General features: G+C 45.1%; 1 protein-coding gene across 1 annotated transcript in view; it reads right to left on the bottom strand.

Moving 5' to 3' along the window:
• dock11 (dedicator of cytokinesis 11) overlaps positions 1-25,732 on the bottom strand; it is a 53,369-nt gene extending 27,637 nt beyond the window's left edge. Inside the window, exons 1-25 of the mRNA XM_068713586.1 lie at positions 25,511-25,732; positions 21,048-21,164; positions 20,459-20,548; positions 19,615-19,697; positions 19,066-19,132; positions 17,115-17,210; positions 16,617-16,751; positions 15,495-15,678; positions 14,503-14,582; positions 13,128-13,211; positions 12,796-12,936; positions 11,244-11,543; positions 7,566-7,688; positions 7,351-7,433; positions 7,061-7,183; positions 6,763-6,839; positions 5,863-6,047; positions 5,642-5,707; positions 2,893-2,985; positions 1,409-1,532; positions 1,180-1,292; positions 977-1,060; positions 646-735; positions 225-346; positions 71-140 (exon numbers count right to left, since the gene is read on the bottom strand). Coding sequence (XP_068569687.1) covers positions 71-140; positions 225-346; positions 646-735; positions 977-1,060; positions 1,180-1,292; positions 1,409-1,532; positions 2,893-2,985; positions 5,642-5,707; positions 5,863-6,047; positions 6,763-6,839; positions 7,061-7,183; positions 7,351-7,433; positions 7,566-7,688; positions 11,244-11,543; positions 12,796-12,936; positions 13,128-13,211; positions 14,503-14,582; positions 15,495-15,678; positions 16,617-16,751; positions 17,115-17,210; positions 19,066-19,132; positions 19,615-19,697; positions 20,459-20,548; positions 21,048-21,164; positions 25,511-25,615 — 2,835 coding nt within the window. The 5' untranslated portion in view covers positions 25,616-25,732. The remainder of the gene's footprint in view (positions 1-70; positions 141-224; positions 347-645; positions 736-976; positions 1,061-1,179; positions 1,293-1,408; positions 1,533-2,892; positions 2,986-5,641; positions 5,708-5,862; positions 6,048-6,762; positions 6,840-7,060; positions 7,184-7,350; positions 7,434-7,565; positions 7,689-11,243; positions 11,544-12,795; positions 12,937-13,127; positions 13,212-14,502; positions 14,583-15,494; positions 15,679-16,616; positions 16,752-17,114; positions 17,211-19,065; positions 19,133-19,614; positions 19,698-20,458; positions 20,549-21,047; positions 21,165-25,510) is intronic.
• Between the last annotated feature and the right edge of the window lie 172 nt (positions 25,733-25,904).

The following is a 25,904-nucleotide window of genomic DNA, read 5'->3' as shown; positions in this document are numbered from 1 at the left end:
AAAACACATGAATCAATTCTGGAAATCTTGAGATTTGTATCCTGTAGCAGCGTTTGTGTTGGTGGGTCACCTTAACAAAAGAGCGCAGGTAGTTTTCCAGGCCCTCCTCGTGACATCTGGAGACTATATGTATGATCACACTGAAGGCACAGAAGCAGGGCAGGGTTACACCGTGAGCGTCTATCGTCAGTATCAAATAGCACAAACTGAGGCGAGCAACTGACCGCAGAGAGTTGACGGCAATCTCATGGGTTGCTTTGGTTGCTGCTGTGAGCACCCCAAACAGCTGCATCAGCACCGTTGGTAGGAAGTTGATGATTACGTGAGTCTCCATGGCATGCAGGCACTGTAGGAGTGGAGAAATAGAAATACAGGAGAGTCGTGGAGATTGAGTTCAACTTAGATTTAAACGAGCTTCGACGTCAAAACGTTTACAGAAGCTACGGATTCTGCTGGTTGGGGTCTTCAAGAAGCAAAACTCTGGTCACCTCAGGCAGGTTTTTTTTTTAGTCAAGTTAGACTAGACGTAAAATATGTGAGGGACTTAAACTTGAACTCCACTTTGTTTGTATTGATGAAGATGATATCTTTTATGGAGCCTGTAAACTGCTCCCTGCTCTAAAAGGACCGAGTGTGTTGACTCACCTTCAGGTATTTGATCAGTTCTGCTGGGTTGCCCTCCGCTGTCGTCCTCATCAGCTGGCAGTGCTGGAAGAATTTGTGTAGATGCAGGTCCTGTGGAGGAAAACAGCACAATATTACTGCCATCCACACACACTGTCTTTACACCAGCTACCGTAGAGGGATAGTTTGGATTAGGGTTAGGTTGTGAACCCCATAGTTCGTGTATCACCTACAGTAGATGGAGTTTGGAGACAGACAGGAGCTGTAACTCATACATGTAACTTCAAATATCTGAACTATAATAGTGCCTGCTGTACATATATGTGGGTATTCAAAGAATGAAGTGTTGTACCTGAGCATATATTGTTGATGCCACATGGGTCCTCACTTTGAACAGTGTCTTGGCATTTTCCACCCACTTGATATCTGGCTGGGACTGTTGAGGTACACACAAATAAGACGCATTTAGGTGTTTTTCTTCTTCAGGAAAGCATTTGATTACGGAGCATTAGTGGGGTCACAGAGTCTTGGTTTAAGGGAATGAGGAAACTGTACCTTCCTGGTGTCCTGACACAGGTATCCAGGAGGCAGGGCGGCTGCTACAGGCAGCTGGAGCTCCACTGACTGCATCCTCCCGTCTTTCAGCAAAGGCATCCAAGAGTAACCCACTGGAACACAGAGTTGGGCTTACTGGGTCTCATTCATCAGGATACATAACAGTACATAACACAGCCAAACATACTATAATCTAAATAAGAGAGACCATTTCACCGGAAACACTCACCCAGTGACTCGACTCCCTCTCTCCTCTTGCTGCTGGCCTTGCTGCTGGACTCGCAGCTGATGTGGTAAAAGGTGAAGAGGATGTGGTGTTTCTCATGGACGTGGACCGGCAGCTCAATCTTCACCTGGACACAGCGGAACAGCTCGCTTTGTATACGTTTAATAAATCAGCAACATTTCATTCTTCTCACCGACGTCAGAATAGGAACATACTGACATCAATAATGGATTTAATACAGAGTACTACTTGGAGGATATTGAATTTTTAAATTAAAGTCACAAATTTAAGATAAATCAAATCTGAAATATTTAGTTTTTTAATGTTAGGAACCACATTACTTCACTTTTCATGGTTGGATCAACCTCATCACACCACAGCTTGCCTTGTATTATGCCTGTAGTGGATGACCTAATCAAATCATATTTAGATTTTGTGATTCATCATATTATCATAAGCATTGGAAATTTGAAGTGACTGCTGTGAATTGGGCCAATTCAGAGGAAAACAACATACTGATTTGAGTTTTGTTCTCATAAATTTACCACGTTAATTTAATCTAATTATCTAATTATCAGCCTACCCCTAGGCTCCAGGATCTATTCATTTTTACCTATTATAGTCGTCTCGCACACATACAGTATGATACAGTATTGTTTTAACTCATCCACCAGGGGGCAGCACCAGCAAGGAAATGTATTTTCTCTGTGCGCTGCTTCTGCTGATTTTCTCACAGGAAGTGACACATGTATTTTCCGCTAGTACAGATTTAGTAACCACCAATCAGCTTAAGAATGTCTTGAATGAATATTATGACTCTCCAATATACGACAGGAGTATGAATCATTCAGTCGGTCAGAGCCTTTAAGCGTCCTGACTATAATTATAAAAATAACAATAATACATTTTAGAGAGCGCTTGTCAGCGTATTTAAAGATGCTTTGCAGGATAAAAAGATCAAGGCAAAACATGTGAGAAGATAAAGATCCCTGTATGTTTGAAATTCCCCATGATGTGACTGGAGGCTCAAGCATGTGGAGGTAAATCCCGGCGAGCGTGCCAACGTGTGTGCATGCGGGACTCTTAAGATCCTAATCCGTTTGATATGGGGACCATATGGACCCCCTCTGCCCCACCTCTCTGAAGTATCCTGACCGTACCTCTGTCGCTGAGCCCTTCATGTGTGTGTGTGTGTGGAGAGGTCTGTGACTGTTTGACCAGTCTAGAGTGAGATCACAGCTCTACCCTGAGACTCGTTAATGGGATTATCTCAGTGCTGGTTGAGGAATGAGGAATGAGTACAGCGACTGCTTCTGAAAAAATAAATTGGTTCTAGAGTTGCACTTTTTATTTCCTCTTCATATCTAACTCAGTGTTTGATAACCTAATGAATGAGTACTTCTGTTTCTGGTTAAAGTTTTATGCTCAATGTACCCAATACGATATTGCATGTGAGCCGGTCGGGGTAACAAGGAAAACCCTCTCACCTCGTCGTAGAACTCCGGGCTCTGGTTGTGGTGCAGGACGGCTGCGTAGGCGCTGCTGGCGAAGAGTGAGTCTCCCGGCTTGCCGTAGATGCACTAGAAGGCAAGCGAGCACAAATCAGTCATCAAACTGTGGCCCTTTGAAGTGCTCACAAATCTGTGATTACTGACAGTATTTGGAGAAAAGACGCTGTATGCACCTTTGAAGCGCCGACGGATTAAACAAAGAGCTGAGGAACCGGAGGAGGGAACCTGAAATTATCAAAAGCATGGCCTTTGACTAGACAAGAGAAACTATACACATGTTCAGGCCTTCCACAGCCCTGTTTACCTTATTGTAATGAAGCGACAGTGCCCTGCCTCCACCGCTGGAGGATGATGACAGAAAACCAACCAACACAACAATTACAGCGCTTTGACTCCACATGTGATGACATAAATAGTCATTTTTCTTTACAAATGGCAACTACAGCCATTAACAGATGGAAAATGTGGGATTTCCGTTTTTGTTTTTTTATGAATGCACCCTCGAACTCTAGGAGAGACATTGCACAACCAAAGCTCTGTTTTGTATCAGAGCAGCAGCCGCTGCAGGAGGAAGTTCTGTGAGAAACATAAACCTGTGTATCGAGGGTCAAGTCAAGCTTGAGCGGGTCAGGATATTTCTAATGATGGGCGACAGAAGGGAAGAAAGAAAAACAAACTCCAGACCTGCTCTGATGGCTGGTTTTGATACCGTAATTAGGATGCTAACAGTTGTAGACATCTCTAATGAACAATAACGAGCAGTGCTGGCCAGAGGAAGGACAGAGTTGTGGAGCCAACAGATTCAGATTGAGACTGATTGGAGCGGGGAAGATGGGAGAGGCTCAGAGAGAGAGAGAGAGAGAGAGAGAGAGAGAGAGAGAGAGAGAGAGAGAGAGAGAGAGAGAGAGAGAGAGAGAGATAGCTAGATAGAGATAGAGAGAGAGATAGAGATAGAGAGAGATATAGAGAGAGATAGAGAGGACAAGGTTCAAATTCTCAGGTCGGGCGGGGGAAGAAGCAGGAGGTGGAGGAGGGAGGGAATAGGGGGAGGGGGAGGGGGGGGATTACACCGATTTCAGCAAAGATGTGTTGTTGCAGTCACAAGGTGCGGTGGGGCTGCAGGCGGCACGCGGTGGATGAAACACACTCAGGGGCCCAGCAAGCACAGGGGGCTGATGGGAATCAGGATGAGCGTCCGGGGCGTGAGCGGGGACGCTGCCTCGGATGCTGGAGGAGGCTGTCCTGTTCATACATGTACCGTACCAAACAGGATGTTTTCTAACCGGCTGCATTGATAGAGCTTCAGGTAGAATCAAACCTGAGATCATGACGGCTATTTATGACAGTTCAGAGGCAGCAGATGTTCAATGTATTGTAAATTTACAGCCTCTGGGAAAGCCCATCTTCTTGAACTTCCACGTTCCTGCTTCACAAAGCTCCAGAAGAATGTCCTCACAGTGAGATGTGAAAACCCAGAGCGTCTGATAAAGATCTCCTGAGAGGTGTGCCGCTGGGTCCCGCTCGTCGTGCGGCCTCGCTGTACTTCAGCCATTGTTCGGGACCAGACTGTGCAGTATCTGAGGTATGACGCGCATGACTGGGCGCTTATCTGCCCGTCTGGACTGACTCGATCACGGGCATCAAGTGCAAACGCTTTGGCGGTAGCAGTCAAAAAGAATTTTGTGGAAAAGCGGAAAGAGAAACAATCCACGGTGCTTTGATGGCTGGTTTCCACCCACAAATATTTGACATGTGTGGCCAGAGAGACATAGCGAGGAAGAGGAGGGAGGAAAAGAGTGACCATACATTATCCTCTCCTGCCAGCTATAATAACCAGCTTCTGTAAGCGTTTCCTCTCTCCTTTTCTGGCCTCTCAGCTGCACTCCGACTTTGTGAAAAGCAATAAAACAAATCGCGTTTGAGGCGGCTGCCATCGGTCAAATCTCATGTAGGACATTCTGCAAGTTTTCATGACCTTTGCTTCAGGCTCCGGCCAATCTGTTGGAAATAAAGTGCGTGCTTGTGTTCATCCTCCCCGACCATCTGTCTACTCATCTGTCTTCTGCGTGATCGTCCTTTGTTCACTCTAAACTTTATCTGGACTGCGTTTTCTGCGATTATATGTTCTGCTATTTGTGCCTGTATATCGTCTGAGGATGCTTTTTAACAGAAATCATAAACTTATATAATATACTCCTCCCTCTTCCTGACACTCTGTAATATGTGCCCTGTTTTTCTGAATTAATTTGACTATTATCTCAGAATTCGGAGAAAGGTTTCCATGGGAAAAAAAGATTCAGCTGTTTTTCTGAATTAACGGGATACCTCAAAACCCTATAAACAAATATAGAATAAGGAATTAAGAAATAAAGTCCCCTTAAATAAATAAAAGTAGTCTTTGGAAAAATGACATTTTTTGAAAAACAATATCCTTTTAATATATTTATTTATTTATTGAAGTAGACTGACAAATGTATATATTTATACATACGCCTCATTCATTTATTTCAGCCATATTTATTCATTTCATAGGCATATTCATTCATTAATGTATTTATTTAAGACTTATATTGAGTAATTAATGGGTGAGAGCTACCCACAGTGCTTTGAGGAATCTCTTAAAATCTGAATTTAGTTTCTTACATGACAGCTTTTTCACATTTCAGAGTGTGAGTATCACTACATATTACACTACCGGTATATACATACAGTTCATACAACTCACCTTTAAAGAGGGTGCACTTTCTTCATCTGAATCCCTGAACTGGATGCAGACTGCAATGTTTCTCGCCTGGTGTGGAAACATGACATCAGTCAGTCAATGCACACAGCAGAGCAAATAATCAGTGAGCGTGAGGCACAGTAGCACAGAAAAACAATGGCCGCTGAGAGATTGTCATCACTCTTATGAACATTTTTGATGCAGCTTCATTCGGAGCCACACACCTTGGTGAAGGTCTTCTGGTTGTCGTATTTGAGCTGCAGGGGGCAGATGTACAGCTGGTTCTTGTAGGTGGTGAAGGGGTAGTTGTACTTGGCCTCGTCGGGGAGGAACTCCTCCACCTCCACCGACACCCGTTCACAGCCGTCCTCGAAGGGCTTGACCGGAACGTAAGAGGAAGTCACCGTATCTGGAGGAGAGAACGCACGAGTCAGGGGACCAGACCTCGAGCAAACGCTGAACTCATCGCCATTTTTTATATATTTGTGAGCAAAGTACACTGCAAATACCCACAGTTTGTCAGTGCAAACACACATACTGATACCGATTACAGACTTTGTAAATCAAATGTACAGTTTTAGGCTGCATATTATCTTAACCAACCCTCGTGGCTTCTTTTTTTTAAAAGATGCTCCGATGTCCTTTGAGGAAAAAAAAAAGTGTCCCCGTCAAAAAACTGCCATCAAATTATGAATTCATATTATTTTCCACTTTCACAGAGTTTAATCCTTTAACTAACATAACTACCACATATTCATTCATTTTCGGAGTTGTAACTCTTTAAATGCCAGCTGGTTTATTTATTGACACCAGTAAAACACATACATTTAATTATTTTCTGGATATAAATGCTAGTTTTTATCTTACATTTATCTTAGACGACCCCTTCCCCCTTCCTAAAACTGCTGGAAACCAGAAAAATAGAATGTATTTGCCCCAAAGAGCAAACAAGTGAAAAGACTAAACCTGGTGGAAACGCCCGTTGATCAAAAATAGTCATTTAAATGTGTTTCCATGGGGACATTTTTGTCTTTAAGGATCTACTGTACATTGTGCAGTCATGCGTGTGTTTTAAGGCTAGACAAATGTTAGGCTAAGGGGAGCGTTTACAAGAGACAACATACTTGAGAAGTCAGGTGGGACACACTCAATGGTGACATTCAGCTGTCCTGGGATGGTCTGAAGCTTGCTCTTCTCAGGTCTGACGAGGAAAAAGACACAGATAAGTCTGAATAAAAGGACCTTTCTACATTTAAAAAGAGTTATTTATTTACGGGATGACCTCAAAAATGTGTATTTTAATGCAGATCAATGCCATTTGAAATGCAGACTTAAAAAAGGTATAAATGTGCAAGTGGATGAGTGTTTTGAGGCACAGTACCTGGCACTGGCTAAAATAGCAGAAGCGTGCTAATGACTCACTTCCTGATGTCGGCCAGCAGCTTGATGATGTCGTCAGTGGAGACTTTGCTGCTGTCCTGGCGGTAGAGAGGAGAAAACTTCCCGTCCATGTCCAGGCTGCCCTGGGCGTCTTTGAACACCTGCCTGAGATCACATTACACAGCGCGTGTACGTAACGAAGGAATGGACTTTAAGGTTTAAAAACCCAATGAATCATCATCATCATCATAATGTCTTTCATGCATTTGTTTGAGGCTGTTCCAAAGATGGATCCAGTCATATTTTTGACTCATGGGTTCTTCCTGTCTTACTTGGCAGCCCAGGCAAACGGCATCCTGTACAGGCCCAAGCGTTGGCATGTCTGCTTGGCAGCTTTGAGCACCTTCTGAGCCGTCTGCGGAGACACGGTGAGAAGACAAACAGAGGACGCAAAATCAAAACGGAGCAGAAAAGGCAAATCTCGATGCCGCTTTCATCGTGTGTACGTCTTTAAATGAGGTGAACGGCTTGGGGGGTGGGCGGGGACCTTGTTGATGTCGGAGGTCTTGATGTACGGCTCGGCACAGTGCGTGATGCCGTTCTGTAACACCTTCTCCACGCGGGCCACCAGGAAGATATCTGCATGGGGGTTGGTCACAGAAAAGATCCCCTGGAGGAGAGAGAGAGAGAGAGAGAGAGAGAGAGAGAGAGAGAGAGAGGGAGAGAGAGAGAGAGAGGAATGGAGCTGATTAGAGCAGGGACTCCATGACATAGTGCACAACAACATCTGTGGTTGTGTCAGCAGACTGGCAATGATCAGCAGCAATTCAAACTCAAAATGCCTTTTCAGTCATAAATCCATCCACTGCTTCTCTACAAGTGCAGGGGAAGTGGCTGCTGGTTCTACAGGAAAACCACATAGGGGCTCTATTTCTGGTCTGGTGAGATGGGGCCGTATTTTAAGCTTGTAGTGTCAGTTCACACAAACGATTTCAAGGGGACAGACATTACATTCGGACAAACCACGCTGCTCATATCAATACATGAGCTCGTAATAGTCCGATTACTCTTATATGACCTCCACGGAGGCTTTCTGGGAACAAGAACGAAAATCTAGACAGAAGCAGCAGGACGTCATTTTGGAAATCATAAAAGTTTCAGTATAAAACTGAGCGACTGTCTCAGCACCGGCTCAGCGGCTAATGCAGCTTTAAATCAAAATAGATGCAGACGTCACAAACTGCACATCAATAATGCACATCTTCGAGGGAGAGCAGCGCGGTGCCAGTCAGACAGACACACTTCCTGGTTGCACTCCAAACCGTAACCCCGTCCCTCCGCCCTCAATCACCGGTCTTCAGCGTTTTAACACAACCACGCAGCTGCTTTGAGTTGCAATCTTGCACATTTGTTGCCGCACAACGTCTGGAGAAAACAAGGCTCCTCAATTAAACATACTTCCTAGAATAACTCACGGACAGTGTCACAGCTCAACACCCCCCCCCCCCTCAAACATACGCACTTAGACAAATGCATTGGATTTGTGAATTATGTCATGAACTGGAACGGAGGCCGCCGGCTCCCGAGAGCCGCTGGTGTAGAGGAGCGCTGTGGGAGCGGGAGGCTCCGTCCTTGGACCACACCCAATGCACCTAAATTAAACTGTGGTCTGCACACTGATCACAGAGGTGGAGGCCGCTCCGTTTGTATGCATGTGTTTGTATGTGTGTGTGTGTGGCACTTCCACAGATGGCGGTTGGCAGAATGTAACATTACGTCCATGAATGAGACTTTGTCTGTATTTCATTTCTCTCTCTTTTTTAATTTGCTTGTTCTCGATACAGTTCCAATCTCAAAATACAATCCGATTATATCTTTTATATCATCTGTTTTTATGTCAGTAGATGAATATAATTCTATAATTCTTTCATGTGAATGGAAATGAGCACCGACACAACAATATACTGTATGCATCATCTTCTTCGGCTCAATAAAATATCTGAAAGAAAACAGCAAAAAAAAAAAGTTTCTGCCTCAAATGCTTGTTTGACTCTCTCTTATTCATCTTTTATCTCACTCTTTTCAAATTGTTGCCGTAACAGCCCAGTAATGTCTCTCATCACCAAAATAGAAAGTGAGTATCTGAGTATGCTTTATAACTGAACTGCTGATAATTCACAACAGGCACAAGTCTTGCTGAGTGAGTAAATCATATTAACGGGCCAAGAGGTGAGGAACAGACTGTGTGTGTGTGTGTGTAGGTGTGTGTGTAGGTGTGTGTGTGTACTGTATATGTGTGTGTGTGTGTGTGTGTGTGTGTACGCGTGTGCTTGTTGGTCTTAAAGCACCTGCAGGAGTTTGGAGTTTGCCCGAGCCAAGAGTAACACTCACTCACGGCCATTATCATTTCCAAAATAAACTCTCCACTAAAAACACCGCAAAGAGAAAGTGACGCGACATAAAACTTACATCACCGAGCGCTGGGCTGATATAAATCTGGACCTAAGGGATTCTGAAATCACTCGCAAGCGTTCGCTGAATGAGCTAAACTGAGGCCCCGTGGATCCTTTTCAAGTTTTTACAGGCTGGACATGAACCAAGCACCGTCTGGAGACACACTCACCATCTGGAAAAACTACTACGGTATGAAAAATGAAAGCACAGCACGGGAAAGATCAGACAATATGAAAAACACTCATCGCGTATTTGGATGAAAAGCTCCATCATCACGACGTCAGGAGGCAAGAGGAGGACAGGGAATCCGTCAAACGGTCACGAATCCCTTGTCCCACCAGAGGCCAGCTGCAGTCAGCACGAGCAGGCTGAGCGCCGTTACAGAAACTCAGCAGAGTGTCACCTCGCTGAGCTGTGTGACGACATATTCAAAGCAAGGCAGGACCGAGGACAGCCTTCAACCGCAACCTGACCCGAATGTGGGGCGTGAGTAATGTTCCACTGGTGATAATTCACTCTGTAAAAGATCTGTTTCAGAGGCGGCACTGAAAGGTTTTCTGAGGACACGCCACACAGAGGGGTTTCCCGTAAATACAAGCCTTTGAACCACAGCACATAGAGGTTCTCGCTGGTGTTTCAAGTGTTTAGGATGGAAGAGAGGTGATACATGTATAGTACCTTCAGCTGCATTTGTTATGTGGAAGGGCATTCTTGCTAGGTGATGTTGATTAACTCACTGTTTCTGAAGCAACTTTCAGAGAGGTTTGTCACAAGTAAGAACACGATCTGAACACTGAAACAACACTAAGATTAAGAGCTACAGAGACAAAGTCCTTAACATCTGAGTCCCAGCAGCTCGACCTAAACAGCACAGAGGAAGAGCGAACCACAGTCTGAACTAATGCTCATTTCCAGCCAGTTCTTCATGTGTATTTGCTTTGAACGTGAGAAAAAAAGAGAATTAAGAATCAGTAAACCACACATCACACATTCTCTAATATGACAGGAGGACAGAGCTGCCAAAACTCTGTCTACTGAGCAAGCTCCATCAGCAGAGTCAATGTGGCTTCAGTTTGTAATTGTACAAACCAATCCCAGAAATAAAACACAGCAAACTTCTCTGTATTATTAATCCTACAGAAAACTTAAAAGTAGCTCGCCTTCAAGTAATGATCCTGAAGACTTAAATTTAAATAAATGTCACGATCTGTCGCCAGTGAGGTGACAACTGTGAAAGAGTCTGTGGCAGAATTATGAACTGGGTATCCGTGGCGACATCGTTTGGATCTCTGGCGATTCCAAAACCACATCTGCAATTACCGCTAAAGAGAACGAAACTGAGATCTTTCATGTTGTAACTTAAAACATTTGTATTTGCAAATCTACCATCGTCTTTTACATCACTTTTATAAACTTGTTTTGATGAATTCTTTACCCATCAAATCAGCTAACAGTTTGACTTTTTTTTCTCTGATTTCCTACAGTCATATTTTTGCTAGATATAAAACAATCTCACTTCATTTGTTATCAGTATCATGAATGTAAAAATGAATTTAAGCCAGTTCTGTTTTTAGTTTGTTTCAGAAGACACTAAAAGGATGGCACATTGTGTCACACCTTTACATTGTGTCACACCTTTCACACCTAGTCACACCTTGATCTGTATGAATGACACAACAGTGACTCAGCTTTCACACTCTCCTCTGATTGGCTGCTCAGTGTCAGCGAGTCATTTCCTCAATCAGCTCTGTAATCACAGCCTAGTTTCTACCTGTGTGGGGAACCGCAGCAGAGTCTCCGACACCCTCTGGAGAACCGGCAGGCCGTTCCCTCTGGCGGAGTCTCCGTTCACCATGACTCCACCTCCCCCGCCTCCCTCCCTGAGTCCTCCTCCTCCTCCTCCTCCTCCACCGCCTCCGCCCTCTGAGTCGGATGAAGGGGAGAGCTGGCCCGAGGCGTCGGTCAGCATCTCCCTGACGCAGGGCGGGTTGAGGTCGACGTGGAAGTCGGCCGAGATCTTACAGCTCTTGGAGACGTCAAAGAGGGCGAGGCTGATGAAGAACGGTTCCACCTGGGGTCCGGCAGAGAGACGGTTAAGGGCCGTTAATCGATAACATCCCTGGATTCATTTACTGTACATCACATGTCATGCTAATATTTGGATGCATTAACGTAGGGGTTTTATTACATGCACAAATGTTTATGGAATATGTGACAGAAAATCTATGTGAGGATTAATATTATATAATCATCATAAAAACAATGCCTTTCTGTATGTCGGCCCCTTAAAACAAATATTAGCTCATCCCTAGTTTGAAAGCAAAGGTTGGCTCCACAGTGGTGCCATCCACACACTTTTGAATGACTGTGCACTTATGCCAGGATGGATGGTTCCTGCATGTTGGACGAGCCAATAAACATTAAACCTATCAGGGGCTGTGGAAGGAATGGAGGGAAGGGAGAGAGGGGGAGGGAAAGAGAAAGAGCTTCCAAACCACAAATATGAGTCGGTTCTCTTCTCCTACCAGCCTCTCTAATGCACCAGCAAGCAACTCAATGTTTTATGACTACAGCAACAAAGCTGGTGCTCACACACGCTCTAAACCGCTGTCTCATGCCGCCGGGAGCTCTTTACGGAAATCACATTGAAGACATTTCCACCACTCAGACTGACTTCTTGCATAAGTTCTTGTTTATTTGGAGCAAGACAATTTAAAGCCCAGGTGATTCTAGCTTAGACGAACAAAAAGGGGGAAACAATGCAGCAACCTCAGTGTGTGGAATTGCTTGATCATAAACTAAATGTACCACAATAATATCTAGCTGTGTTATCTTTGGGGCCCGGTCACTGCCGTTGCTTCCAGACAGGCCAACATGAATTATGAAGGTGTGCTTTCTGGGGCAGCAAAGGACGATTGTGTGTTGGGATTAGTAATGCTTAAGTGCATACAGACAAAACCACAAGATACGTATTTTCAAAAATATTATTATTATTATTTCACTTTTTAAGCAATTAGGTCTTTTAAGTCTCAGCGTGCATATTTATTTATCTATATATTATAATCTTGTTTAAATGTATTCTATGATCATAAGCTCTTCTGGTTGATTTTTTAAAATTATAAATATTCTGAATGCCTGTACTCCTGTCTGTCTGTCTGTACAGTACCTCATACAAACCACCTTAAAATATTCAAACTAAAACACCCCTTTAAAGTTCATCATTGGTAGTAGTAGTACATGGCGGAACATAGAAAGTGGCAGCGGAGTAGTATGAGCAGAATCATGACATGAATCGTTCGTGTGGATGTCAGATGAGGACATACATTGGTGAGGACGCCGTCTCCCTTCTCACTGACGCAGCCCTGCAGACTGAAGGTCAGGTCGTGGCAGCTGACCACGACGCGACGGCCAAAGCGCTCCTCAAAGGGCTTCACATCTGGCTCGATGCCTGAGAAGTCCAGCCTCTGGATATCGGACAGGAGGGAAGCGTGAAGGCAGGAGATAAATCAGCAAGAAGAGAAAGATTGATCCAGTGGAGAGGACAAAGGAGAAGTAAACATGGTGGAAAAGAGGAGGAGAGATCAAATAGTCTGAATCGATCGTGAAATAAATAAATCATAGGATAACCAGGTTATAAAAGCAGCGTCTTGTATACCTGTGTCTCAGGATCCAGAGAGAAAAGCTTTTGTCTGCCTTCATTCCTGTTCATCTTATTGAGCTGGTCAGTTTCCCTGGCGTACTGCAGACACACAGAGAGGAAGAAAGGAGGTGAAATAAAACGGTAAATAAATGTATTAGGTATAAATGTTTGCTGGTGCTTTATACGACACATTGTAAGCTTGCTTGTAGAAATATAGAGCCATGTTTCTATTTAATAATCGCTAATTTTTGTTTGTTGTCATCCGTCGGGCCAAATAATGGTCCCTGTACTGCAGACTGAGTTGCCTCTTAGTGCTGTCTCTGCTGGTAAACCAACAGAAAAACAGACACCGAGTGAGACGGAAGACGAGCATCAACAGACCGAGACAAAAGGATAAGAAGGGCATCTAATGGAGACAAACACATCAAACCCCTCAGGTCACGGTAAGAGCCCTAATCCATCTCCCCCCCCCCCCCCTCTTTTTCTTCCTGTTCTCCCTGTGACCGGCCTGCAGACAAACTCCAGTGATCTTGTGCGTGGAGAGGGAGAAGCTGCGCTGGAGAGGCCCAGAGCGAACGGCAGTGAAGCAGCAGCACCGAGCACCGAGGGCTTTGTTGTCCGAGTGTAGATCTGGTTTATTGACTTATTAAAACAGCACGGCCTCTGTAGAATCAACGCTGCTGTTCACAGGCTTAAAAAAACAAACTCAAACAAAAGAAGATGGAAAAAAATAAAAAGAGTTCAACAAAAGAGCTGCTCCGCTTCGGCTCTTCCATCATGTAGACATTTAGGAGCAAGAGATTATAAATGTGGTCTGGAACCAAACCTCAGACTTTTTTTTGTTGTTTTTTTTACAAATAAAAAAAATATAATTACATGAACAAAATGCCCACAGGGATGTAGACAATGAATGTAGGACTGCACCGTGACTTCTTTTATTTATTTTTTAATTAAGATTTTTGAATGAAGCTTTGAATCCTTTTATGACGTCATCACCCTTTATGGCAAGCGGGAGAGAAAATAAAATTCATACAGATTGAATATTTCGTTGGGTATTAACACTTTTTTGATTTTTGAAAATGTTCTTTATTTTTCTTTTATACACATTTTGACTTCTAGAGTTATTGAAAATGTTTGATCACTGGGGTTGAAAACCACCCTACGCACTGGGTCCTGTGCAGACACAAGACGGAAATAAAAAAAGCTGCGCAGCATACGAAATGTTGATTTAGAATGTGAATGTCAATGTTCAAACTATTCGGTACAGGCCTAAAAAGAGGCTACACTTGAGATGTGATAACATTACATGTTTCTGCATATCTATATCTCACTAACTCAGCGAATCTGTCTGTATGTACTCAGTAACCATCCATCCATCCTTTGTTCATACCTTCATAAGTTCAGGTTGTAAGCCCCTCCCCAGGCTCTCCAGCAGGCTCTCGCCTTTACCTTGGCTGGTAGTGTCGTCATCTGATTGAACGGGACAGTGAGCACACATGAGTAAAGATCCAGTCCGACAACAAATAGTGCTACTGGCCAAATTAAAACGATGACTGTTCACTATTCTGCTGACTCCCAGGTGACACACGATGGACTGAGTGAACCCAGAGTGCCCCTCCGTCTTTCTGGACAGACTCCCGGTCCTCCATCAGCATCTCTGACTAAGCGAGGCCTATTAACTTTCACCAGAACATTCTGCAGAGAGAGTATGTTATTATATAAGGGAAGAAGGGCCCGTGGATGCTGGCATAAAGCTGCATAAAGCTGCTGGTATTCTTCCACAGCTCAGGACAAGCATTGAGTTCAGCAATTCACCATAAACTGCCCCCTAAAGAAACACACACTTGAGAGAAACTAAAGAGTGAAAAGAACAAACGTAACTGACGGTGTTGATATACTCGTACCTGCACGGCTGACTATATTCTAGAAGAATTTACTGCTGATGCGGAAGCTTCTATTTCTCTACTGGTAGCAGCTATACGTGTGTTATTAAGCGTATTTATTGCCTCTGTAATCATTGTAATCTGGAAGTCATTAAAATGTCATAACACAGGGATCAGACTTCTTACTTTCAGGGGAGTTTTGGATTCCCGCCACTGCCAGGGAGAGGGATTACTTTAACCCTGGGCTACCACTAAAGCAGGCTCAGAGGTTACGCACAAACATGCTATTATTATTATTATCATGGCAAACTGGACCATGACAATACAGCAACTTTTCAATAAGACATATATATATATATATATATATATATATATATATATATATATATATATATATATATATATATATATATATATATATATATATATATATATATATATATATATATATATATATATATATATGTTAGTTTTCAGATGTAGGTACGGTATAACTCACCCAGGGAACAGTCCAGTGTCTCTGCACCATTCCTCCTGTCCTGGCTGGCCTCGGCGGTGCTCTGCAGAGCCTGTCTCAGCGTGATCACCCACTCCTCCATCTCCGCTTCGCTGTCTGCAGCCAGGAAGTGGCTGTAGCGGTCCTGCATCTTCAGCTCGAAGCCATTGCGGCGCATCTTAGGGCTCTAAGAGACAGGGGGGGGGGGAATCATTGTGTTTTATGTACTTTGTTTTTTTTAACGTTTCACCTTCTTTCTCAAACACTTACAATGGAAAAAAAAAGAACATGCTATATTCTGGTAATAGGAGGAGTGCTACCGTTTGGGGAAACACAACATGTCCCCTGAAGGTTAAAATCATTGAAACAATTTATTTGTTTTTCTGACTGAACACACAGCATATTCCACAAGCTTCACCAGCCAGAATGAGTCTCCTCCCTCTTCCCATTCATCAACGTCTGAATGTGTTCATCAAGCTGAAAGCTTCCTGGCAGACTCTCTCCGCTTAGACCTGAATGGGGTACCAGCCGGTGCCATGAGGCAGCAGCAGCAGCAGCAGCAGCAGCCCCTCATAATCTGCTAGAACGGGACTTTTCTGACCAAGTCAATGGAATGCTGCAAATCCATCTAATTGAAGCGACTAAAAGCCCCTGGACAAGGAAACACACCGACTTTCACGAGGACGAGAGGTTGTGCCAAAAACTGAAAACTCACAGCGGGCTCAGAGGGAGACAGACCGAAAGGAGTTCAATTAAACGAGCGGCATGGTATCATGAAAGCTTGAAGGGAGAGTTCAGATGGGGTTGAAGAGGGTTGTTGGCAAGTTGGAGAAACAGTCAGGAGTACCGGCACGGGAGCAAAGCGGTGATCTTATTCTAAAAATAATAATTATTCTAAACATAACATACACTTACACGTATATTTTTTACTTTTTAAGGGGGATACCACAGCAGTACATTACTTTGCTCTCGTACTCTTGACTATGAATAAGTACCTCCTACAATCCCACTTCAAAGAAATCCAAACTATCCCTTTAAGAGTTTGTCAAACTGAAAAAAAAAGGGTTGTTGCTTCAGCGTTTGCCTTAATCTCAACTGTGCATTTGATGTTTCTTTGTTTTCTACCTGAACAACGTCTATACAGGAGTCCAGGTAGATGGACCCTTTGGTCTCCTTGCAGTTCTTCTCATCCTTGTAGGAGTTGAGGATGTAGGAGCCGTCGGGGAGCTGAGACAAGTAGAAGAATCTCCTTTTGAACACCTGCGATTCACAGCAGCAGAGAGCAGGTCAGAGGGTTAGGATTCTGGACAGCTTGGAACAGAGAAACGCAGCATTAAATGTACCTTCTTCTGTTTTTGCCTACATTTAAGTTGCTCCGCTAACATGATTTAAAAAACGTCGGTGTAGCTGATGTAACAATTCTTGATAATAATATATATATATATATGATGGTATGGATTAAAGCAGAAGATGACAGAGAAATGTGCAGTTTTAACAGCGAGCCACAAAGCAGAAGGAAGAGTTTCCATGTCTCTGCGGTGAACGCTACGTTTCGCTGTCATTGTTTCATTTGTTGCTGTTGTGTTGTATGAATAACAGACGGGACGTCTGGTGGTGACTCACCCTCATGGAGACAGACAGGCTGCTGTTGATGTTGGCTTTCTGAAGCCAGCCCTGCTTCATGATGCCTCCCCTCTGGGAGCACAGCGACGATGTGTCCTGACACACACACACAAACACAAACACAGGAAATCAATCTTGACAAACCTTATCGTGCAGGTTAATTCAGGTTAATGGTTCCTACATATTAAAAGAGATCGTTTTTAAGTGGGGTTGTGTGAGGTAATTATCCTTAGCTAAAGTAGACGGCGGTCTTGGACAAACAGACAGGAGTACCGGCTCTGGAGCAAAGCAATGTTGTGCTGTGGACGGGAGCTTCTGGTCTACCGTTGCCCCGATCGGTAAGTTTGTTTGTGTTGTTGTGCGACTTTGGCGAAACTGAACAAAACCCTTTAAAACCATCAAAGTCACACAATAACACAAACTAACTAAACCGACCGAGGCAGGGGTTGACCAGAAACGTCCGTGTTCTGCGGGGTGAGATTATCTTTTTGTCAATAGAGTCTTGTGGCTGTAGAGAGAGCATAGATAACGGCTTTAGTTCCCCGTCAGACATGACTGTGAAAATATTCTAAATATAGCGCGCACTTAAACTGATATTGATTTTTTTTTTTTTTTCTGCCACTGTCTGCAGCAGTACCTTGCTTTGCTCAAGTGCTGGTACTCCTGTCTGTTTCTCCAAACTCCATCTACTGTAGGCGATACACGGACTATAGATAAGTACCTCATACAGCCGCTCTGTCCCTTTAAGACAGTCGCTGTGCTCGTAGGCAGACTTTTAGTTCCATGTCTGTATACAAAATGTGTCTTTTTACCTGGTAGTGAGAGATGCTCACTAATCACAGCTTCAGTATTATAACATATTTCAGTCTGTGAAAAACATCGTGAATTCTAATCACATGCTCTCTAGCCAAATCAATTCATCAGGAGAATTTCTTCATCGTAACTCATCCTCAGTCCCGTCACTGCAGCCTTTCCTCCCTCACAACTACTACTCATCAGCACCCGAGACACAACGAACATCCATCACAAGGGAATGGTCCCGCTCACATACAGACTAATCACACTGAAGTGTCCTCCAACCCAGCGCCACGTCTCCGTCTTTCTCCTCAGCCTTGTCCTGTAATCTAATTGGCTGGCTGCTCTCCTCCCACAGCTTCTCTCAAGTCCATACTTCCATCAGCCCACCATACATGCACGCCACACCCTGCCTCTTACACAACAACGGTGCTGTGCTTAGCATTAATACTGTTTTATTGCTGTGGCTGGTGGACGGATATAAAAGGTTTTAAAAAAAGGACATGGAGAAGCAAACATTTCTACGAGATAATATAAAAGAAAAAGGTACTATTTGCCTTATCATAAGTGTATTATGTGCACCATCTTAAATGGTCTTGCTACTAGCCTGCCAAGACATCACAGCAAGAAATGAAAATGCATAGATACTGTAACAGTAGAATGGCCTCTTTGGAGAAGTAATAGAGCCATCTCCTCCCTGCTCTCCCCGTCCTGGCTGGCAGCAGCATTTATTTTCCTTCAATTAAACCCGTTCTCTGTCCAAGTTCATCCGCATCCGGCCCGGGGTTTGGGGGGGGGATCGATGGGGGCTATTTATAGGACATATAAGGCTACCGGTTTCATTGCCCAGCACTCAGTCTGAGGGGGTCACACTGAAGGACGGACGGACCATAAGTCACGGGGAGTCTTCCGGCACAATCGACGGTTCAAAGCACGTCCGCGCTGGAAATATTTTCAGGATTACGCAGCCAAATTTATGTCACGTCTCCGAGATTCAAAAAGATTAAAAGGGATCATTTGAATTTCCGAGCAGGGTTTACGGCAACATCGCTGGAAGCTGTGCATGTACGATCTGTCCATAAAGGCAGTGACTCAATAGCGGACCACTCATCCCCGCTGCAGCGATCAATGTCTGCGATCCAACGGCGCTACTTACCTCATCTTTGGCGTCTTCGTCGATCTCGAACACGTGAGCTGGCAGCTTGTCCGTCTTCAGGCCTTTGCTTTAGAAAACACAGCGAGTGAGGGTCAAGCAGTCTTCAATAAATCAGCCCCCCTAACTAGCTACGTCTGTCCGCTTTGTAAAGCATGCAACAAATCTCTGCTACGTACGTCCTTGTGGGCAGTAAATCTGGTTTCACCTCGTCTGTTATTGTATTATCGGGGTTTTTTTCCCTGGAATTTTGATTGCATTTGTAAAGTGTTGCTATGCACATGTCTCTTTCACCTCAATCTGTGGTTCAAGTGCAGGTTACAGTGATAAAAAAAAAAAAAAATGATTTCCTTTATCGCCATTCAAATATGACTTCAAAACATCTGGGCTGCACCTGTTGTGTTGTAGAGGAAAAATCTGTCTGAACTCACGTTGTCATCCGGCAGACCCAAAATGAGGGAGTGGAGTAAACCTCCGATGTTTGTTTTTCCCTCAAAGTTTTTCTCCCCCTCCCTCCCTCCCTCCCCCCCCTCCCACCCATGTCTTACTTACCTCGGCAACATGCGGAAGTCACCGGAGTAAGCCTCATACTTGTAGTTGATTACGTGCCAGTCGGTGTTGTACATCTTGATGCACTGCCAAACAGATCAACACAGAGCGCTGGATTAGAGGCAGCAGATCCACTCAAATATAACAAGCATGCAACGGCAGCGGAGCGACCTAACCGAGCACTTTCCAGCTCCACAGCCACCATTCGTCTATTCATTAACAACATCTATTCATTATTTATCAATAAGTCTGCAAAAGTAGCAGGAGAACGGACTTCTGCTTGCTATTGCTCAAGATGGTTTTCATTGTGCATATTGCTTCTCGTTCAGCGTGAAACTGCACGCAGAAATTCTCAATTAAGTCAGCTGAAAGGACCTTTGTTCGGTGGATGCCGAGTCTGTTTTGCACGATCCCTACGACAGTTGTTTCCATGCTGTATCACAGTCATGAGAGCTGGCAGAGCAGCGGAGTTCATCCACACGCCATGCCAGAGGAGTCTGTTTCTCATCGCCGATACGATATATCATCCGAACAGAGTGCGTTTTACTACTGGCCTGTGCGTTCTGCGTTTCTTTATGAGCTTCGAGTGACCACTTTAGGCGGAATGTCATGAAGTCTTCAAGAAATCAGCTTTTACACTCGGTAAGGATTTAGAGTTGTACTCGTTGCATTTTATGTCTGCTATTTATTGAGCAGATTGTAATTACTAAGAGGAATAAAAGTCCTATTACTGAGAAGATTTAATGACCCCCGCCATTTTTTTTCACTCTTTTAGAAACTGCTACGAATGTGCGGTTTGAGAACGCGTGTGGCCAGGTCACCACACGGGACTGCTGGGTAGTCGTACCTCTTTGGCAAACAGACTCCGGGCCTCCCGCTCAGCGTTCTGAGGCACCGAGGGAACGACGGTCCTCCTCTGCCGCGAGATCTGGGACTCCTGCGTTCACACGGGCCAAAAACAAAACAACGTTACAGTGACAGTTCTTTTTTTATCTTCCCATCAAAACATTAAGACAGCGGGGAGCCGCAAACAACAGGCAAAGAGAAAGTGAATGAGAGGAAGCAGGAGGCGCAGATACGAAGAAAACTAGACGCAGAGCGAGACGCGCCTCTAAACAAAACCACATGTTTCAATCGACAGCAGTAAGTACAGAGCAGAGGCACCGGGCTGCATCGCGTTTGACCCGTAAATAATTGAGCCGGGTGTGTTGGGGATGAACAGTGATTGATGATGGGGAAACCTTTCTTTAGAAAGTGATATTTCACAGCTCTTTGTTCCCGTTGGGCTCAGACAGTTTTACCAGAAAATAGAAAAAAGCAGGCTGATTTGGCTGAGATCTCCGAGGCGCACTGAGTACGAGGAATATGAGGGTTATGAGTTCATGCTGAGGAGGAAGAGGACGCAGCAGGAAATGAGCGGGGAGGAGAGGACTCACCGAGACATCGTCCACGGGGCAGAGCAGCAGGTCTCTGTGGGGGTCACTGTGGATCTGGGCCTTTCTCTGAAACACCACGGCTTCATAGTCCAGCGGTTCAATAATCTTCGGCTGCTCCTGAGGGGGGGGGGGGGGGGACAGAACACAAACACATGTGACTTCAAGTAAACAAAACTATTTATTCTGGGTCTCGCGCTTGGATCGCTGTGACCATTCCTTTGCTGTGGCTCCTGCGAGCTCCACGTCACCGTGTTCTTTGAAGGAAGTTAACAAGGGCTCACCCCCAGAACCTTTCACCGACCCGTGCAAAAGCAGAGCCGAAAGAAATCAGGGGAAACAACCACGCAAGTTCAGAGGAGTGTCACGGTGGGGTGGGGCAGTGGCTCAGAGTTGTGGGTGGATGGGAAAGGGAGAAGAAATACATTGAAGGGAGCCAGAAAGGTGAGACAAAGCAGCAAATGATGACATTTGATGTGGTAGTTATGAGCTGTCGCTTGACAGAGGCTGTGTAATAAAAAACAACAACACAAGAAACATATCACATGCCACGGCTAAACATCATAACTTCCTGTTTTGAGTTTCATAGAGAAGTGGATGATATGAAATCAGCCTTTTTCTGCATTATGTCTTAAAGGGGCCTACAGGCTAAAACCTAGCATTCACACAACTAGGTCAAGATGTGATCACAAGCACAAACCCAAACCACTTGGAAAGATTCACAATTAATTCCAAGAAAGTGCCCCTTTAAGCTCGAGCTAAGCAGCGGCGACGGCGATGAATCGCTTAGCCAATAAGCCTCGGCCGAGCGACACCGGGCAGAGCAAACGTATGGATGTGATCAGCGTCTGCGCCACACTGCTGTGCCACAGCCACACAGGCTGCATGGCAGCCGCCATGCTGCTTTAGTGAACAAATTAGGGGAGCGGGAAACCCTGACAACGGAGGGGGATAATTGAGTCATGACCCACGTCGTCATATTTCCATTTAAGAGCCGTGCAGCTGGGATGCAGAGCCTCGTTTTCCTACTGTACCACTGTGATGGTGGGCAATAAAGCAATAAAGCAAATGCAGTAGGCTGCTGTTGATTTGCAGTTTTTCCAGACGTTCTGAATTCCACACCGTCTGACAGCGTTTACATGTTGTGTATCCGCTCGGTCCAACTCCTCGATGAAGCTATATGATGTTTACACCGAGTCAAATCTTCCAACCCAAGACTCCACATTTCCTGAGAATTTGGAAAATAAAGCCCTGTGGCTTTGAACACTGTTTGGCCGTACGGTATTAGTTCAGTGAGGTTTAAAAGGGGTTTAAATCTCCTTGGGTATCCTGGTATCTACAGGAAAGAAAGTTCTCCCTTTCAGTGTTCTCTAACCAATAATTTGGCCCGTGAAATAAGCTGGTTACGAGTACGTGTTCTCTGCAGATTTTTCCACCAGACCCCGGCTTTCTCGGCTGTCTGCATGAAACCTGCGATTAGTTTTTTTTCCCCTTTTTTCCCCACTACTTCCCAACCCTGATGATACTTTCGAAAAAGGGAAATTTAGTGTTTGCAGATTCCTCTCTGCATTATGTAGCATCACTTTAAAAAACATACATAAAGGCCGAACACGGAATGGACAAGCAGCAACCTGAGCTGCAGTAAAACACACAACAAAAAAAAAAAACTGCGAGTCTGTTGAAAGCATTACGCATGACTGTGCCGGGCCCTGCACCCGAAAGCAGCGGCTCTGCTTCCTGTCATGTGCAACAAGCTGAACCGCAGCGCTATAAGTCAGAGGCAACCGGCAGCGCACAGTGGCTCCACTGCAACGCTGATCATGTTACAGAGGGGGGGGGGGGGGGGGACGGAGAGAGAGAAAGAGAGAGAGAGAGAGAGAGAGAGAGAGAGAGAGAGTTCTGCTTTCTTAGAAGAGGAAAGAAGATGAAGAATCACAAGCAGGCAGCTGTGAGGCCACCGTCTCCCTGATTGAGAAACAGAGAGAGATGCTAAAATGTTGAAGAGACGTTTGGCCGAACATTTGGGTGTAACTGTGTGACGCAAGCCATCAGCCAGGCCGGAGAACACTTCAAACACCAGTCACTGAGCACAAAGCACGACTCCCACCGGTGTCGCCTCCAGGGGACGAAGACGAAGACAACAATGACTGTAAACCCTTCTACTCCCCCCACGTGAGTTCGCTTCATTCATGCTAGTCGGTGTTTACGTTCCACCGCTGTTACAGCACAATAAGCTGGGCCTATCACTATGGGTCACTCTGACCACGTCAGGGTCCATCCGATTCCTGCATACAGGCAGAATCTACAGCTCTGTGAACCTGTGGACCAGTGAAGCTATGGAGGATGAGTATGAGCGCACAGAGTATGTGACGTCATACATCAGCTTCTGTGAGGACAGCTGTGTTCCAACAAGCACCAGGGTGAGTTACAACGAGGACAAACCCTGGTTCACAGCAGCTACGGTTGCACAAGGATCAGGCATTTAGGAGTGAGGGACAGGGACATGTTTAAAGAGGCAAATTACAGGTTTAGTAAGGCGGCGAGAGACGCTAAACGACAGATAACACACTACAAGCCTAAAGCCCCCCCCCGCTCCATGAATGCGCTGAACGAGTCCTACCGTCACTTTGAAAGACAATGGGACGTGTCTACACCCTATGTAGCAACAGCACATTCCTCTAAAATGGTTCCCTTACTTCTTGTTTCTGTCGTTTAAGCAAAAAGACACACTCCCCCCCCCCCCCCCCCCCCCGGATTAATCCGATTCAGACCTTTTTCCAATCAGATATTTTAACTTGAGAAGAAAAGGCACATGTGGAACTAATGACATTAACGATGGCTCTGTCCAGGAATCACAGCAACGCAATGCAGCAATCAAGAGATGTTATTAGTCACACCTGTGTTTGACTAGTCAAAATGTCACTCCACATTTTCACCTTTACTCATGTGCTCAGTCTTCCATCTGTTTTTATAAAGTCGTATTTGACTCTGCTTGGAAAACATGTGAAACCAGGAGGAAAGGAAAGGAGGACCTAGAGAATAGGACTGACTTCATACAGATGTTCAGAATGACAGAAGGAACACACGAACACAGGAAGCATGGTCACAGCATGCCGGAGGGAATCCCCCCCACACCCACCCACCCACCCACCCACCCCCACACACACACACACACACACACACACACACACACACACACAAAACAACGTTTGTTCTTAGTTACCAAGCCAACCGTTTATTCCATAAAACGAGCAGCCAAAACCTGCTACTCTAAAACACATCAGAGCGCACACATCACACGTGGCCACAATCACAAACAAGACACACACACACACACACACACACACACACACACACACACACACACACACACACACACACCTCTTTTACAGAAATCAAAACCATATCACATGATTATTACACTGGTGACCTCTTTGAGTCACACTCCTCAAGATGATCATCATAAGACTTGAGCCTAATCCCTTGAGAACAAGAGTTTATCTCTCATACTAACTCTTCCAGCTCTGCTGCAGAGTTTTAGGTTGATGTCACACAATGAGAAAAAGTGGAGGAGCTAGCAGATGATTCCAGTTAAAACAAAAAGAAGTTAATCTGCACTGACATCACTGGAAGTCTCAAGACAATTGTCAAGTCTTACTGACAGGAAAATAAGTTCACACGCACAGGGGCGCGCACGCAAACACACACACATGCTGTGTCAGCAGGATCCTCAGTGCCATTCATCTCAAACCATTGCGCCTATAATCCCTCATTATCGCTGTCTGTTCCAAGGCACTATATCAGCCACGAGCTCTGCTATTGATTCAAATGGGAGGAGGAGGGGGGGATAAAGTCATAAAAAAAAAATCTTGCACAAATGTCATCAGCAATAGACATCAATTATAAGAACATGCATGCATGCAATGTGGCCATTTCCAGCAGAAATACAGGAGCTCTCTCTCTCTCTCACACACACACACACACACACACACACACACACAAGGACAGGGAAGCCATGCTGCAGCTGTCCTGTTGGCTCTGCTCCTCATCCGACAGCACACAAAAGGAGCCGCACATGACTGGAAAAACACACACACACACATGTGTTCCTGTGCACAATGTCATAGTGTTTTGTAATGCCGGCAATTTAGAAAAGCCGAGCCAACATATGAGAGTCGAATTGGCGGCATTTAGGGGCTCAGTAATGACCCAGAATGTAGCGCTCAGCCAGTGACGCTGAAAAAGACTGTTACTGTGCAACGTTACCAGAGCTCGAGTCTGACAAACGTGGACATAAACTAACATGAACAGTAGCAATGTAGAGAATACTTGAAAATGGGCATTTCCCCTCAAGGATAACGGAGAAGAGGGCAGCTGGCTAACCGGTTAACGTTAGTTACATTACCCGCGTGAGCTAAAATGACCGCCGCCGGTCCACAGACTGCATTAATAAAGGCTCTGCTCACCACAAGGTCCACGGAGCTCTTCACAGCCTCCGACACGCTCTGCCGTACTTCCGCGGCCGTCCCGGGTTTGCTTAACCTCTTTGTGAATTTTCGCACCTCAGACATCGCGCCCCGCCGGTTTTAAATCCACCACGTATGTCCCGGTGTGAGTACGAGCATGCCGCGGTACCGGACGGAGCGGCAGCACTGCTGTGTGTGACAGCCAGATGTGGGTTGAGTCGGTTGGAGGTGAACCAGCCAGCGGTTCGCGTCGCGAGGCGGAGCTGCTGCTGCTGCTGCTGCTGCTGATGAGAGGAGAGCAGAGAGGGCTGAACAGCGTGAGATGCTTCACTCGTTCCTACTTCCGCTTCTCCTCAGAGGGGCAGACAGAACCAAAGATCGGCAATGTAGACAA

The sequence above is a fragment of the Cebidichthys violaceus genome, unplaced genomic scaffold (genome assembly GCF_023349555.1).
Source record: "Cebidichthys violaceus isolate CVI_PGR_0920_01 unplaced genomic scaffold, fCebVio1.0.p SCAF_19, whole genome shotgun sequence".
In the NCBI taxonomy this organism is placed as follows: Eukaryota; Metazoa; Chordata; class Actinopteri; order Perciformes; family Stichaeidae; genus Cebidichthys; species Cebidichthys violaceus.
Note: the sequence above shows the minus strand (reverse complement) of the source record. Positions and strands in the feature narration are given on the sequence as shown.